Source organism: Manihot esculenta, chromosome 4 (genome assembly GCF_001659605.2).
Source record: "Manihot esculenta cultivar AM560-2 chromosome 4, M.esculenta_v8, whole genome shotgun sequence".
In the NCBI taxonomy this organism is placed as follows: domain Eukaryota; kingdom Viridiplantae; phylum Streptophyta; class Magnoliopsida; order Malpighiales; family Euphorbiaceae; genus Manihot; species Manihot esculenta.
In genome coordinates this window covers 33,343,648-33,360,619 of record NC_035164.2, presented here as the reverse complement: position 1 = coordinate 33,360,619, position 16,972 = coordinate 33,343,648, and the positions used below count along the sequence as shown (strand labels likewise).

At 38.8% G+C, this 16,972-nt stretch overlaps 2 protein-coding genes across 2 annotated transcripts; both read left to right on the top strand.

Annotated features, from left to right (window-relative positions):
• The first annotated feature begins 1,698 nt into the window (after positions 1 to 1,698).
• On the top strand, positions 1,699 to 3,334 carry LOC110613946 (GATA transcription factor 9). The gene is made up of 2 exons (XM_021755376.2): positions 1,699 to 2,155; positions 2,272 to 3,334. Exons 1-2 carry the CDS (start codon positions 1,844 to 1,846, stop codon positions 2,935 to 2,937), a joined length of 978 nt encoding a protein of 325 aa, XP_021611068.1. The 5' UTR covers positions 1,699 to 1,843; the 3' UTR covers positions 2,938 to 3,334.
• Positions 3,335 to 5,904: 2,570 nt separating this feature from the next.
• On the top strand, positions 5,905 to 7,171 carry LOC110613993. Its single transcript, XM_021755435.2, has 3 exons — positions 5,905 to 6,100; positions 6,231 to 6,293; positions 6,822 to 7,171. The coding sequence occupies exons 1-3, from the start codon at positions 5,939 to 5,941 to the stop codon at positions 7,017 to 7,019; spliced, it is 423 nt and encodes a 140-aa protein (XP_021611127.1). The 5' UTR covers positions 5,905 to 5,938; the 3' UTR covers positions 7,020 to 7,171.
• Positions 7,172 to 16,972: the final 9,801 nt, after the last annotated feature.

The window sequence follows — 16,972 nt, the reverse complement described above, 5'->3', positions numbered from 1 at the left end:
ATAGGAGAAGGGAATGGCTAAACATTAACCTTAGTGATGAGATTAAAAGTGAAAAAAAAAAAAAAAAAGAAAAGAATCTCTTAATACGCTCAGCGTGGTTGAGATGATAAGCGTTACTTAGGAAAAATTGAGCTGTAACCATCGTGCTTAAACGTGGGTAGGGAATATCAATAGCAGGCAATGATAGGCCAAAGTAAGTAGAAACATCAACTAATTAAGAAAATTGCTTAATTAACGATAACACTCATGGTGAACGATAAAATTATGAAATTAATTATAAAGATTAAAGATAAGAGCACAATTCCCAATATCATAAATAAATTAAAATAATTTGGAGCAGAGGAATCCGGCTGTAAACTTGGACACTAATGGAGGAATCACAGCGACAAATCTGCCACAGATCGATTCTTTAGGGGTTGAATTTTCGAATTATACATTTATTTTTATTTTTATTTTATTTATAATTTATTTTCTAATAAATAACCAAATGAAATCATTCATGCATCATCTTTCTAATTTTCTGGAGTAGTAAAAAAAAAGAAAGAAAAGTACAGTATTCTTGTTCTCATAAATAATTCCCGTGTTTCAAGTAGTAAAGTTAATAGCGATTTTACTTTGAATATTCCTAACTTAGGTTTGCATGACTAAAGGTGTTACTGTGAAGAATGTTATATTTCGTTATCAATCAAATCAAAAATTATTTTTTGAAAAATGCTTTTTTAAATATTTAAAAAAAATCTAAATGCAACAGGTGCAATACTCTAACTCAAGATATTCATAAATTGTAAGATGAAAAAAAATCCCGTCCTGTTAAAATAACATTTTAATTTTTAGTTCACATAATTTAAGAGTATGGTAGTGATATTAGTTTAATTGAAAATTAAGTATAAACACAAATGATTAAATTTTCATTAGGATGGATGGAGTATAATATTATTAAGATTAGAAAAATTTTATAATTTAAGATAAAATTAATAAAATAATTAATTATATTATTTTTAATATTATTGTATAAAATAGATATCCATCTATTGAATTTTCATAAATGTAAAATATGACAATTATAACATTTATTTTGACGACTTTTGTTAATAAAATGACTTACTATTGGAGTAGGAAATAGGAATGGTAATTAAGTTTTTATACTTAATTTAGTAATTAGAGTAAGGTTAAGAAGGAAGCTGAAAAATTGGAAGAGAAGTGTGTTTATGTAGGCTGGCTGTCGTCCTTTTAACTGACAGCTTTGCTGTTACCACTAATTACTACACTCATAGCTTGATTAGTGAATTACACGACGCCATTTAACTAATCATAACTAAACCCACTATTTTTTTCTCCAATTAATTTTCCAGTTTTTGTCTCAGTATTCAATTCTTTCTAATTTTATATCACTTGTAATTTTGGTAAAAAAAACCTTTGTTTAGCTGAAAATTCTCAAGGGCTAACAAAATCTAATAGAAAATAACAGAAAGAAAGATTGAAGATAAAGGAGAGTTTACTTTTGTGAAATAAACTATTAAGTAATTTTTAACTGACCAAAACAGAAGTTTAAGACTTTAATAAACTCTGCAGAACTTGCAACTCACTTAAATTTTTTTTAATTAATATTACTTTTTCCATGCAATTAGATGCTCATATTTTCCATTATTTTCACTTTGACCCCACTTTTACTCCTCAAAATCCACACAGTCCTCCACCATCCACCTCCATTCTCACTCTCTCTTACACACTCTCTCTCTCTCTCTCTCTCTCTCTCTAAAAGCTTCGCACTCACACTCACTTCTCTCTTTCTACACATCATTTACTCATACCTCCCCTTCCCTTTCCCCTACTTTAGGGACAAATGGAGGTACCGGACTTCTTCATCGGTGGCCATTACAGCGGAGGAGCAGCGGCAGAGTTCTTGCCAGAGAAAAGAATTTCCGAACAGAAACCAGGGGACCACTTCGCAGTTGATGACCTCCTTGATTTCCCAAACGAGGATGATGCTACAATGACTGATTGTTTCTTTGATAATATCACTAAGAAATGCGCTGTTACTACTGATTCTTCCACGTTCACCTCCAATGATAGCAGCAATTCTTCCATTTCCGGCAATCACGTCGGTTACCGGAGCTTCGACGACTCTCAGTTCTCCAGCGAACTATGTGTTCCGGTAATTACCTAATTATTACAGTAATGGACTTTATTTTGCAAAACTTTTCCTTATAGTTAAGCTGCTAATTAATTCTACAACTGAATTTGGAAAATTCTTTTTCTGCTGTGCTGCAGTATGATGACTTGGCTGAGCTTGAATGGCTCTCAAATTTTGTGGAAGATTCTTTCTCAACGGAACAAAACCTCCAAGCCAACTTCCACATGATATCGGGATCCAAATCACCCACACCAGAGTCCTCCTCATCTGAATCCCACCCTGAATCATCACTCCGTAACCTTAATAACCCGATGTTTCAGCCGGAAACTCCACTCCCCGGCAAGGCCCGCTCTAAGCGCTCCCGAGCCGCTCCCTGTGATTGGTCCACGCGTCTCCTCCATCTCTCACCCGTCACCAAACCATTCTCCAAAAAACAAGGAAATCATAATCCAAATCCCGGTACAGAAACTCCGGTGAGGAAATGTCTTCATTGTGCTGCGGAGAAGACTCCTCAGTGGCGGACTGGTCCCATGGGACCAAAAACTTTGTGCAATGCTTGTGGAGTACGGTACAAGTCGGGTCGGTTGGTACCCGAATACAGACCTGCAGCAAGTCCAACTTTTGTCTCCACGAAGCATTCAAATTCACATAGGAAGGTCTTGGAGCTTAGGAGGCAGAAGGAATTGCATATGGCACAACAGGAACAGTTTCTACATCAAAGATCGATTTTCGGCCTATCTAACGGTAGCGATGATTTCTTTATCCATCATCACAGCGGGCCCAATTTTAGGCATATGATCTAGTGGCTCCGAGAGTAGCATTAGTTGGTAATTTTGTTTCAACAAATTTGAATTTGCAGTTTTTTTTTTTGTTTTTTGGAAAAAAAAAAGTATTAAGTGGGAAGAGAGAGAGAGAGAGAGAGAGAGAGAGAGAGAGAGGAGTGGACAAGGGGAAGAGAAGGAATTAATTGATTCTTCAATGTAACTCTTAACTTTGTTAACCAAAAAAAAAAGGCAAAAATTATAAGTAATTTGAATTTTATCAGAAATTTTCTTATTTTCAGCATCAACAAAATAGCAAATTAATAAAGAAATAGAAAAATATCTAAGGGGGTATAGTGAGCTTTCTGGAAACAGTTCAATGAAGTCCTTTGGCCCGCGGAAAGTATGGTGCTCCCATACCTAAATTACCTTGCACATTAATGGTTTGTTGGCAAATTCATGGCTTTTTTGGAAAATGAAAATTTATGGCTTTTTCATACGCTATAGATTTATTGTTTCCTAATCGAATTAAATCCCATGTTTATATAAAATAAAAGAACACATAAAAAAATTAAAAATTTATATTCCAAACAAATATCTTTATATATATTTATTATATTAAACATTTGTTTGGAATAAATTTTTTATAAGAAATGAATTTAAAATAATCTTTGTGTAAATAATACATGAAGTTCATTTCTTTTCAAATGAAATTTTGTTGGGTTAAAAAGATTTAAATATTTTTCTTTTCAAATGTAAAAATTAATTATTATATAAATCCAATTTTAAGTTGTACTTTCATTTCTCCGTTCAAAGTTAAAGTTATAATTTAGTTATCACGAGAAATACTTTTTTTTTTTAAATTAATATATGTGTTCTGATTATTTTTAAGAATTATTTAGTGATTTATTTGTTAATTGCTTTATGGGTTTGTTTATTTATTTATATATTAATTTGTAATGACGTGGAACAATACTACTGGACATGGTTTTCAGTGAAAAAGAATTATACACTAGGTAAACATCGTGTTCAGCACGCACCATCTTCATAGAAGTAAGTTGATCAAATATTTATATGAAGCTAAGGTACGATAAGATCGAGAAATAACAAAAATTAAATTAACCCAATAAAGCTTTGAATGGGAAAATAATAATTACTACTTAGCTTGCAGAATGGTGCCATGTGGATTAATTATTAAAACAAATTAACACTTAATTACCATTACCTGTTGCACTGGGTTGATATTAACTGTCTTCCTGCATTTCATTACTGTCTGGGGTCGAGGATTACCAAGCTTCATGTTACAGACAATAAATTGCAGAGGTCAGTGAGAAATGATTCTTGGATTTATTAAAATCATGAACTAAAAAAAACAAAACACATTTGAGTTTGTAAAATATATTTAATCAAATCATAATAAAAATGTTATACTTAACTCTAAATAACAAAATTCGATTAGTAAATTTTCAGCACTCGACTTCTCCATTGAATCAAAGAACAGAGCTAATAAATGAGGTAGGAGGGATACCCCATCCTGTGTCCATGGCTAGAAATAAAATATATTTTTTTTAAGACCCAGAAAAGCCAAAAGAAATGCTAATATATATACGAGTACATTAAAGTACATAGTATATATATAGATGTACGTAGAAGACTACAAAAATAAATTAAAACATGCATGCATGGAGACATGCAGATGAGTAAGCACATGCACATGCACATGCACTACATATAAGTATGACGTGCATTACAGTTTCCCTTTTTCTGAAGTTGTTTTAGATAATATCTCCAAATTCCCACAGTGGATTTGTTGCCCATTGTGTGTAAGTTAGGCATCTTTCCATGTTATTTTCTAAAGAAGATGATAAGGTTATTGTCGTTTCACATCCTAATTATTTTAACTTTTTGCACTGATGCCCTTCTAAATATAATATTAGTCATATTCATCCATCAATGAATATATATAGAGTAACTGAGTTTTTATCTTTCAATATAAAAAATATTAACTTCTAAATTTTGGGTGAGCTCTTTTTGATTTTGAGTTTATATATGGGGAAAATTTGGTGATATTATTAGAAATTTGTGCAGGGAGGTAATGTTGTTATCTGGCATGTTATGGGCAATGGGTGGGTCATTGTCGGTAGGTAAAAGCTGTGGTTAGTGATTGTTTGCCTCCATGGAAATGTGAAGGCAGAATCATTTTTGTTCTATTCAGTCTTCTATTACTTATTTATGTATGATATTTTTTTTGTGTGGTCAATAATTACAGAAATTTTTATAAGTGAAATTAATACATATGTAAAAATAAATATTCACAATATCCCACGACGATTTGATTACTTAAAAATATCTGTAAGGACAATCTCTCCATTTCTGCTACAACTTCTCCCACGTGGCCAAGAGACAATTTTCTGATCGAGTATATATATATATATATATTATTAGGTTTTTATTTTTTAGGAGGAATGGTAAGCTTCTAGCTTTCCATGCATGGACGGTTCTTTGGATATACCCTTTTTTTTAATAAAGAAGAGGGATGGGAATAAACAAATAATCTACAGATTTCACTGGAGCTTGACCTATAGCCTTTTCAAGAGAAACCTAAAATAAATATTATCACTTGACCCTTCATGATGGATGCCCCATAGCTTTGGTGCACATGGGATAGATGGTAGCCCAATATACTGTGATCAATTAGGCTACAGTTCATCATCCCCTTCTCCTTGACCAAAGCTGATCTCTGCTGCCTACATAGCTAAGCCTGCCATAATTGCATGGCATAAATGCGTCATAGTTTTATATATTTTATCGGGCCGTGCGAGATTGATCCAGGCCTTTAGACCCAGATTCGAAAGAAAGAAGGAAAAAGAGTGAAATGAGCCCGTGAGCTTGAGCAAAAGGGCACGGGAATTCAATGAGAAAGATGCATGGTTTTGCTTGCTTTAGTTTATAGCCTCAAGTTTGTTATCAATTTTAAACCAAAGAAACGCATCAGTTAACTCTGAGTATAATCAAAATATTAATATATAGAGAAAGTGTATCCATGAAAAAGAGTGATAAGAACATCAGTGGAGGTGACGGGCTGCGACCCAACTCCCATGCTTCAAAGGTTTTGGCTTCTTCTTCATCTCCTATGGCTAAAGTTTGTTGCTCCATTGAAATGGAGCCTAGAACCTTAAGAGAAGGCCAGCTTACTCATGCTAGGGTAACTTGTTTAATTTATCTTCATCTCTTCTCCTTGCTGATAAATTTCCAGGATTGTAAAATTGCTTATTTATTGAACTTTGTTTATTTTCATATAAGCCTTGGCCTATTAATTATTGTGATGCTCGCAGGAGGTGGCTGCAGACGTTGTACAAAAGATGGAGCTCAAGGAAGCATCCATTGTGTTCATTGAGGTGCGTCAACTTTCGTAGAATTCATTCTGAAAGAAAAGAATTGAATTCTTGCAAAGTTATGCAAGGTTTCAATTACTTTTAAAAATAAAAAATTTTTAAATTAAAAAAAATTAAATTCTTGTATTTCAAATAAGAAAATTATTAAAAAAGAAATTAATTGAATTGAATTTTCACTAAAACTTTGATTCCAAATAGAAAGTAATTGTTTTACAACATTAAAAGGAGCAACATGCGCACTCACAGATTTAATCTGGTAATCTGAGTAAATTTGAGAGGTCTCAGATTCTATTCTTCCAATTTCCAATTCTTATTTCAAAAATAAAAAGAAATAGTAACATATCATGATCTAACAATTTTAGATAATATTTTTAAAGTTAAAAGACGACGTTGGAAATTATTGCTGAACACAACATAAATTCAACTCAGCTTGCATCATGACTCGTTTCAAATAATATGATTCTCATTTGTGGAGATTATATAATTTCACTACCAATCAATTTTGTTAGTTTTTGTAATATGTGATTACAGGAATTGAAATCTGTTCCCGCAATGAAAATGGAAGAAATGGAGGAAAACGAAAATAAAGAAAAGCACAAATTTCTGAATGTTGATTGCAAGGAAGACGGTGAAGCACCTAAGATTGAAAGTCCATGCCAATGCTCAGTCACAGAAATGGAATATTCCCCAGAACAAACAATAAAGGAACCACTTTCAGCCCCATTTTGATTTAGCTTTTGTTTATTATGCCTAAATGACTTGGTTAGTTTATGCAGGAGTTTAATTGCAATTTCTTATAAGGTTTAATTAGGTTGTCCTATGTTTCTTCAAAAAAAATCAATATGAATTAATTTCATCAGTTCTGGAATTTCCAATTTTAACTTGAAAATGTGGATGAATGACTATTAGCACTTGAAAACTTATCACTGCAAGAAATGTTAAAATCAATAGCAAAAGTTTTTACTGTAAAATATATAAAATTTACTGTTGTGAATTTAATTATAATTATCTGTTTTTGTATTATTATTCATATTATTGTTGTATATAAGTAATATAATAATAAAATTAATATTTGTTGTATTTTTTTATTAATTTTATTATTTATAGATAATTTTAACATTGTTAAAAAAAAAAAAAAAGAAAAAGAAAACGCACATGAGTATTATGACAGTAAATTTAGTTTCCTTAGAATGATAGTTGAATGCTTGTGTCATGCAAACGATAGTTTTGAACCCCAAACCCATTTGACCAATTCAATTAAAAAAAATGGAGAATCAATATTATCTTTAAAAACAAAATAATAAATTTATCAAAATTAATAAAATTAGGTCAAATTCGGCCAATCCCCTCATATATCACACAGATCAACTGAGATTTTATTATTCTCTTTATCAATTTTCATTATTTTGTATGCGTGGCAATAGTTCAATCAGCTGTCTTGAAAATTTTAAATTTAATTTGTTAAAATTCTTTTCAATTTGAGCCAAACTCTAATTTTATTAAATTTAAACTTGAATAAAATATTAATAAATTTAAATTTAATTTATTTAGTAAACCAATTTTAGATAAATTAAAATTTTATTGAGTTTAATTTTAAATGGTTTATAAATACAGTTTATTTTATTTATATGAATAAAAAATTTTAATTTAAAATTATAATAATTTTATAACTAAATAATTTTAATTAAATAAATATTTATACAAAAATAAACTCTAAATTTTAAATTATTTAGAACTGAATTTTATAAAATTTACTTTATAAAAATACATGCAAAATTTAAATTTAATTTTCTTATAATATTATTTTTAATAAAATTATTCATGAATTCGCTCATAAATTTGAAAACGAATCAGTTTTTGAATACTATAAAGTTTAAGAATCGTTCGTTTACTAAATGAGTTTAAAAATTAAGTTTGATTTTGGTTTATTTAGAAATCAAATCGAGTCCGATGAAATTTTTATTGAGTAAAATATCGACTAACTCATGAACAGTTATATTTATTTAAACCTCTTGATCAAAGTAATTTTTTTTTTCTACAAAAGGTATATATATGTAGACTAGTAATTCATATTTATATTATTCTATGTTTGAATATCCAAATATGAAATTATGGATTTAATTAGTTTATAGTTTAGTATAGACTGTGGATATATTATGAAATTAGAATAATACTATATTATTTAATAAGAAATTTTTTAGAGTGAACACTACTTTTGATAAGTCATTTTGAATCCACATTGAAATAAAATACTCTTTATATTTTGGACCTAAAATATATTCATGACTAATAATAAAAAATAAAATATATAATTTTTGCTCATTTAATTCTCATATTTTAAATTCTCCCATCCAAATAAAAGATTATAAATAGTTAAATCATTAAAAATAAATCATTATTAGTGAAATTTAAAAGTGATGATCTGAGATCCAATAGAATAGGGTTTTACAAGGGTTTTGTATTACTGAATAAGGCTTAAGCTTTCTGAGGAGGGGACTCCTCTTTTATACATTGTCTTGCTTGCTGGTGACGTGTAAAGGTCTCTCCAGGATTGGGCCACGCGTCTCTGCCATGCGGATTCGGAGGTACTAGGGTATCAGCCGCCTGCTCCATGCGTAACGGCCTCTGATTCTCCTCGTGCGTACGTTCGAGCGGATCTGCCAGGCTGTCTGGTGAATATTTTTCTGGATCCTGGGCTGGGCCGAGAGTTGGTCCGGACGCTAAGCCTGAGTGGAGAGGGCCTGCTTCGTGTGGGCCGGGCCAGCTTGAGTGAAGAAGATGGGTCGAGCCCGGCCTTGAGGGTTGGATGAGCCAGGCTTGTTATGTATATCAGGTGTGTGGGCCTCTACGTCATGGGCCTTGGGCTGTGGTCAAGCCCCTGGCCCGGGGTGAAGGAATCCAGCGGTCATCAATTGCCCCTTCACCTTCTCGGCAGTTATTGCTCCAACTGCCGAGGGGGTGAATACCAAGAACTAGTATGATCGCGTCTGTTCGGGTTCAGGTGCCTTAATAACATCCTTTCATCTTTCAGTCGTTGCGCAGCTTCTGAATTCTATCTGCTCTTTTCTCTTTCTGTCTTTTTTCTATTCTTCTTGTCCTCTGCCGCCTTTGCTTTTTTTGTCATCATTATCTGGACATCTCCTTTCTTTCCTTTCCCGTGAATATCTTTTAAGAATCTGACATCACTGGCTTAGAGTCTAGTGTAGCTCTGCCCCGTGCTAAGTCCTCAGGCTCCGAGTATATATCAGCGCCAGCTTTTCTTCATTCTTGAGCCTTCTGTTGAAATGAGAAATTCTTGTTTTATCTGTGGCAGGTCTATTCGACGCCTTCTTCAAACAGATTGCCTTGTGCCCCAGAGGTTTGCTTTGATTTTGCTCTTATCATCTTAAGGGAGAACTGTTTCTGACTTGTCTCTGTTTTGAAACTTTTTGCAGTTCCTGAAATAAAAATGGGTCAGTTCAAAATTCTTGAAAATTTGATGTTACCTCTAAGGCGTCTGGATGGTGCATTGAAGATCCTTCTGGTATGGCAGTCGAAGGGTGGGACCATTCGGCAAGCTGCTGAAACTACTTTACCCAGATCGTCTGGCCGGCCTCCTCCTCTGCTTGTTGTCCGGGCTCCAAAGAAGTTCTGGGCTATTGAGGGGTTCGCTCTAACTTCACCTTTTTCCGCAGAGAAAAAGGGAATTTCCTCGATGCCCCTGTTGTCCTCTTTTGATATAAATGGGAGTGGCGTTGGCGCTCAGCTTGTTGTTCTTTTTGATGTGAAGTACCAGTATTATTATTCCCTTTGGTGTGAAGTACCAGTATTATGTGAGACTGGGATCTGCTGCACTCAGTCAAGTCTCCAGCGATTTCTTCGAATGTGTACTTCGCGATCTCTTCGGGGCCATAGCCCGAAGACTTATGTTTTTCATGTGTGGTGCACGGCCGGCATACAATATCTGAGCTTGTTCGAATGTACCGTGCATCACATTCGGGTAACCGAACGTTTGCCCAGGGGGACAGTGAGAAATGCTTATGGGAATCAACTTGTTCAGTTCCCCTATAATAATAGCGGGACAGATCTTGGCCTTTTCTGAAAAACTCACATTCCGAGCTGCGAGAAGTCCTCCGAACTGAAGACTAGAATAGTTGGGTAGGTGATAATTGTAGATGATAAAGTATCTGGATATGTAAATCCTTTAAGGATAGTCTTTCATCCCGTAGTGTAGGTGTAATACCCGGCTCGAGTCTGGCATCGGAATTCCTGTAGTCCGGTGGAATCTCGGGTGTCGGAACCCTCGAGAAGGGTAATACATATGTTTTTTTAAGGTATTTTCACTGGTTTTCATGGTTTGAAGGGGTAAAAGACTTGAGTTTTGAAAGAAAAGCAACAAGGGAGAAATGCAAAGGTTCGGCCGCCGAAGGTCACTTTCGGCCGCCGAACATTGCATGGTTGCGGCTTCACGTTCGGCTGCCGAAGGTGGTCTGGCCAGCCACCTATAAAAGGGCCAAGGGTCGGTGGAAGGAGGTTATTTCTCCTCCACTTGCAGCCAGAGGTGAGTTTCAGCCTCTCCTACGTTGACTTTCATGTTTTCCATGATTTTCATCAAATCTTTCAAGAGTTTTAAGAGTTTTGGTGATTTATGAAGGTTTTGAGCAAAAGAACCAAGTTTTGAAGCTTGGAGCTTTGGAAGAGCGTTTCTTCATATCTCCACGTTGGGATCCTTCATCCTCAAGTTTTTTAAGAGGTAAGTGAAGATCCTGAGCTTCTTTGATGATTTTGAAAGGTTTTATGAAGTTTGTATGGGTAGTATGCATGTTTAGGTTTAGGTGAGGTTTTTGGTGATTTGTGGTGTTCCAGCATGATTAAGTGTTGTGTGTTATGTTTGTTTGGGGTGTTAGGATCGTTTTAGACCCCTTTGTGCATAGATATGTGTATATGCTAGTTGGGAGTAGTTGATGTGCATGTTGGTAGGTTGTGGGCAAAGTTTGCATGAAACAGAGCAGGGTTCTGTCCTTCGGGCAAAACCAGGTTCGGCCGCCGAAGGAAGGTTCGGCCGCCGAACCCTTTGTGGAGGCAGTTCGGCTGCCAAAGGTTGCCCCCGAAAGCTAGGCTTTCGGTTTAGAAAGGGACTTTCGGCCGCCGAAAGAGGGAGTTCGGCCGCCGAAAGTGTGTGAGTTTCGTCTCTGGACGAGACCTTCGGCCGCCGAAGGTGCCGCCGAACATGCATGAGTTTCGTCTCTGGAGTGGGGTTTCGGCCGCCGAACCTGCCGCCGAAAGTGCCCTGTCCAGCTTCCTTTTGCATGTTTTATGTGATGGTTTGAGGATTGTTTAGAGGGGTTTTGGGGAGTTTCTTAGAGATGTTCTTGAGTGAGTTTAGGCCCTCATTTGAGTCCACCTGTGTAGGTACGGACCAGAGGAATCAGAGACATCAGCAGTGAGTCCAGAGTCAGAACCTGCAGAGTCAGTTCAGAGAGAACTACAGGTGAGTGGAATTTAACTTAATGTTTTAATATGAGAACTGAATATTTTATCATGCTGCATGCATCATGAATATGCTATAGGGTGAGTGCATTAGTGTACACAAAGATGATGCATTGCATTTATCCTTGTACTTGGCACTGCTCCTTGTACATTGCTTATGTGAGACGGCATGGACTTCGTGAGGATTCATTAGCCCTCAGAGGAAAGACCTGGAACAGCCCTACGGGGACCAGGCACACACAGAAAGACCTGGAACAGCCCTACGGGGACCAGGCACATGGTACTTAGGTACCCCAGATGAGATAGAGGGAGTTTTGATCCGTCCGGCCGAGATGATGTGATTCTGTGTTGCATTCCATGAGAGCATGTTTTATCACCTGTATTTGCCTATTCTACTCACTGGGCTATCGTAGCTCATCCCTCTCCCCTAACTTCAGTTGTGCAGGTTCAGAGGTCAGAGAGAACTCAGCAGGGTACAGGAAGAGTACAGAGTGGTGTAATAGCTAGTGTGGACATGTAAATGTATAGAGATAATGTATATGTATAGTGTATAGAATGGTGCTTGATTTATAAGACTTGTAATCCCTTGGAGTCACATGATCAGTTTATGTATGTTTCTTTATTGTTGTATGTTTATGAGCAAAACCAGGCTTAACATTATGAGATTGCTCCGCCTAGAGCCATGAGGAGCTCTAGTAGGGATTGGTAGAGCACAGAGAGAGTGCATGCACAGGTTAAGCCTTGGAATGAAGAAAAGTTTTATGTTTTTACAGCAAATGTATGATCATGTATGGGATTTCACAGGTATACAGACAGGATAGCAGGCTTACTACGGGTCCCGGCGACCTTAAGTCGATCTGGATCCTAGTGCCGGTGGCAGTTCGGTTTCCGGGCTGTTACAGGTAGGCCTTTGTAACGTGCTGTAATGTACTTTTCTTTTAATGAAGTTCTTGTTCTGCTCTCATGCTCAAGCTGTTCTTCCTTTATCATGTGTGAAATACTTTAGATTGCTCGCCTTATAATTTTAACCAACTGAGCTCTGTCCTGCTTTTTTCCGAGCTGATCTAACCATATCTGCGAGCTCTGATGAGTTGAACTCCGGATCCACTTAGCCAACTGGGCTTTCAAGTTTCCGAACTGGACTGTCTGACCGACCTGTGAGCTCGGTCTTTACTTCGATGAATTGAGCTTTGAGTCTCCTTCATCCGGCCGGGCTCTCAGGTCATGTTGTCCGAGCTGGGCTAACCGACCCGAGAGTTCTGTCTTTGCTTAGTGAAATGAGCTCTGAGTTTCCTTTAGCTGGCCGAGCTCTCAAGTCATGCTGTCCGAGCTGGACTAATCTGACCTCTGAGCTCAGCTTCTGATGAGTTGAACTCTAAGCTCTCAGCTTTGTATGATCCCGAGGTGCTCTTGGCGCCTCTTTCCGATCTCACATCCTTTGTTTAATAACGATAAATAAAATCTTATAACTTTTTAAGTGATGAGCAAGTCTGACCTTTATCATGCTCCCATTTTCTTGTACTTTTGAGTCTTTTCATGACTTGCCCCTCTGTTTCCTCGGCATTTACCATAGGGATGGTAAAGTAGTAGGCTAAGTTGCTCTGACTGATGAGTTGGGCTTGTATTATGTGGATGGCGAATGGGCTTTTAAATGATGGGCTGTCATCGTGTACTTGGCCCTTGATAGATGTAGATAAGCCCAGCGATCATCCTTTTGCCCCTTTACCGTCTCGCCAGTTATTACCTATCCGTTGAGAGGGTAAACTTCGAGAACAATTAATGATCGCGCCGCTCCAAGACAAAACTGTTCAGATCAACGCCCTGCCTCATAATTGCCTTTCTTTTCGAATTCCTTCTGTCTTTTGAAGAACTAGCTCTTGTCTGCTCTCTGTCTTCCTGCAACTCCTTGTACGGTTTTTCATCCCATCGTGTTCTCAGGTACGCTTTCTTGTTCTTCCATGGCAAGTTCAAAGCTTCCTGATGTTTTTGACCTTGAGTCGCATATTACACCTTCCAACATAACTAATCACATTTCCCGGAGGCTTTTAGATACTCCGTTGTATCTTATTCGAGCACCTCTTCCAAATGAGAGGATAGTTCTTCCTTACCCTCCCCCTCCTGGTTTGGTGGATCCCCAAGAGGTTCGTAGCATAGTATTTTTCCTGAAGCAGAGAGAATTTGGTCTACCGTTTCCTTTTACCCCTTTCTTTGTTGAGGTCTTTGAATACTTTGGGGTAACTCCTCGAATGTTATCCCCAAATTCCATTTTATTCATGTCCTGTTTCGAGTCTATCTGTCTGGGTTGGGGTTTCGCACCTACGGCCTGTCTGTTTGTCACTTTTTTCCGCCTGGTTAGGGCGAAGCAAAACTTCTATTACTTTTCCCCCCGTAATGGGCTATCTCTTCTTACGGGCTACAAGGATTCTATAAATTGATGGGCAGAGAATTTCCTTGTGGCGGAGCTAAAACTAGGGTCCTGCCGATCGTGGGATGTGGACCTAAGGTGGGGGGAGATCTTTCCGGGCTGTAACGATCTGCCTGAATTGAGTCTTATTGAGCAGGTCGGGCTACTTCGACTGACTTCCGTTGAGAGGAAGTATGATGTCGAGAAGTGTATGTTTGCGTCCAACCTTAGGGATATCCGGGACACGGGTATAGTGCTTTGTCCGGCTATTCTGTTTCTTCTTTGCTCATAATATCAGGAAGTATGCTGACTCTTTATAACTTCTTGTTTCTTGCAGCTTCTGAGGTTAGAATGGATGACATCAAATTCCCCAAGAATTTTGACCTGTCTCGGGAGAACATGCATGCAATTTTTGACGCCTTTGGGGATGGGCGTTCTGTAACTGAGATTGCTGCAGAGCTGGCTCAGGCCGCTTCCTCCAAGAAGGTCAGCCGACCTCCCGTCAAAGCTTCTTCTCGAACTTCCAAGCCGAGCTCTCGCAGCACCAAATCAGCTCGGCCATCTAGCCGTGGTGGGTCAAGCTCAACCTCGACGCCTGCTGAAGGGTCTAGATCCGTTCCAGCCTCCTCAGAGGTCGTGAGGGAAACTTCCCTAGCTATTGTGGAGCAGACCCAAGCTACTGAACAAGTGGAGCGGGGTGCTGTCCATTCTACTGAGGAGGTGTCAGGGGGAAAATCTAAGTCCCCTGTTGAAGACAAGGAGACCTCTGGGACAGGGATGGAGATCATCCTCCTAGAGGATCAAAGCCCAGAGGTTTCTGGTGAAGGTTCCCCTGCCCCTGTGAGGACTGAGCCTGAGGGATCTGAGGGTGTCCCCTCAAAGACCGGGGGCAAGCGTCCGACCCCTTCTGGAACGCCTGTCCCATCTCCTGCTCGGAAGAAATCCAGGACTGCTGCGGGTCCTTCCCCACCTCTTTCTCCCATTGGGAAGGGGAAGGGTGTTTCTTGTAATACACGGCTCGAGTCCGGCATCGGCATTCCTGTCGTCCGGTGGAATCTCGGGTGTCGGAACCCTCGAGAAGGGTAATGCATAGGTTTTCCAAGGTATTTTCACTTGTTTTCATGTTTTGAAGTGTTAAAAGACTTGAGTTGTGAAAGAAAAGCAACAAGGGAGAACTGCAAATGTATGATTACAGAAAATGTATGATCATGTATGGGATTTCACAGGTATACAGACAGGATAGCAGGCTTACTACGGGTCCCGGCGACCTTAAGTCGATCTGGATCCTAGTGCCGGTGGCAGTTCGGTTTTCGGGCTGTTACATTTCTGTTGTTCCTTCGTCGTCCCCTACTGACAACATTCTGGACCTGTCAGGCATTTCCTCTGAGTCTCCGGCCTCTACTGTTGCCGCACTTCTCCGGGAGCGGATGTTCGGCGGGATAACAGAGGCTTCGGATCCTCGTCTTCTGGCCTTGACTGGTCACTTGGCCAGTTCTACCAAGGAGCAAGTGTCCTTCCAATCTCGCTCACGTGAGGAGCTCGGATCCACGATTAGAGAAATGCTTCTGATGGTAAGTTATTTTTTCACTTCTCTTTGAGTTCGCTTTGTTTCTTTTCTTGACAATTGTTCTTCCGTACTAGGTGTCGGGCCTATTTATGGAGGTGGATGCCCGTGACCTCTCTCTCCGGGAGTCCGTGGACCGCCGGATCGAGGAAGCGCGTCGTGATGAAAACCTGACTGCCACCAGCGACGCGAGGGGCCACCTGGCAGCCGCCCCGGAGCAGATCCAGTCTCTCCAAGTGGAGTTGCATTATGCGCTGGAGGCCTCTAAAAGAGCTGAGGACAGAGCGGCTGAGGCGGCAGAACATAGCAAATCCCTGGAATCAGAGCTGTCTCGTACTCGCAGGGTTCTCCAGGAGTCCGATGAGAGGGCAGCTGAGGTGGAAGCTCATTGTGTAGAGGTTGTAAAGCAGCTGTCCTCTATGACAGCGGCCCTTCAGGAGAGGGATGAGGCTGTAAGCCAAAAAGCTGAGGTCCAGCGCCAATATGAGGCCTTAAAGGCCGATTTTGAAGGGCTTCAAGCTCACCTGAATGAGGTGAAGGTTCAGAGGGAAAGTGCCCTAGCCCGGGTGGAGGTCCTTGAGCAGGAATTGGGCACAAGTTCTGAACGTGTCAAAGATCTGTCTTCATCGGCTGAAGAATTCAACCTTCGCCAACAACAGCTAAAAAATGAAGTCAGGGCTTTGGAACGTAAATGTTTAGCCCTGCTCGAGGTGGTAAAGTGTGCCGAAGGGAAGGCTCAGCTAAAGCGTGAACAGTATATAGCGGAGTATCAGGAGTCTGATGAGCTGAAGGTTAAAATTGAACAGGCATGTGAAGCTCATCTTCAGGATTACAAAGACTCTTCTGAATTTAAGGAATTTGTAGCTGAGGCGTGTGAAGAACATCTTGATGAGTATAAAGCTTCTGGTGAAATGAAACAGGCTATCATTGATAAGGCCTTCCGCATGTATGTAACTGGCTACAATCGCGGTTTAAGAGAAGCTAGACAGGCTCCTGATATTCCTTTGGCCAAGCTTCGTAGGCGCGAAGTGGACTCAGATGGCGAGTCAGTGCTATACGGGGAGGATGATTTCCCTTTGCCCCGAGGAGATTCCCTGAGGAACATAGACCGGCCAGCTGAGTCTTCTTCAGGGGAATCCGAGCTAGGGTCGGAGGAAGATGATCCTGATTCTGAGAAAGAAGGCCTCCACCCTGGGTCAGAAGTTGCCCCTACTATTAATGTTGAGAGCTCTGGCCCAAGGGACA

Excerpts from the sequence above, each read along its gene's own strand:
- LOC110613946 (XM_021755376.2), top strand. The coding sequence starts at position 1,844 with ATGGAGGTACCGGACTTCTTCATCGGTGGCCATTACAGCGGAGGAGCA. Across the intron at positions 2,156-2,271 it reads CCAGCGAACTATGTGTTCCG|TATGATGACTTGGCTGAGCT; the intron begins GTAATTACCTAA and ends GCTGTGCTGCAG.
- LOC110613993 (XM_021755435.2), top strand. The coding sequence starts at position 5,939 with ATGAAAAAGAGTGATAAGAACATCAGTGGAGGTGACGGGCTGCGACCC. Across the intron at positions 6,101-6,230 it reads GCCAGCTTACTCATGCTAGG|GAGGTGGCTGCAGACGTTGT; the intron begins GTAACTTGTTTA and ends TGATGCTCGCAG. Across the intron at positions 6,294-6,821 it reads CATCCATTGTGTTCATTGAG|GAATTGAAATCTGTTCCCGC; the intron begins GTGCGTCAACTT and ends ATGTGATTACAG.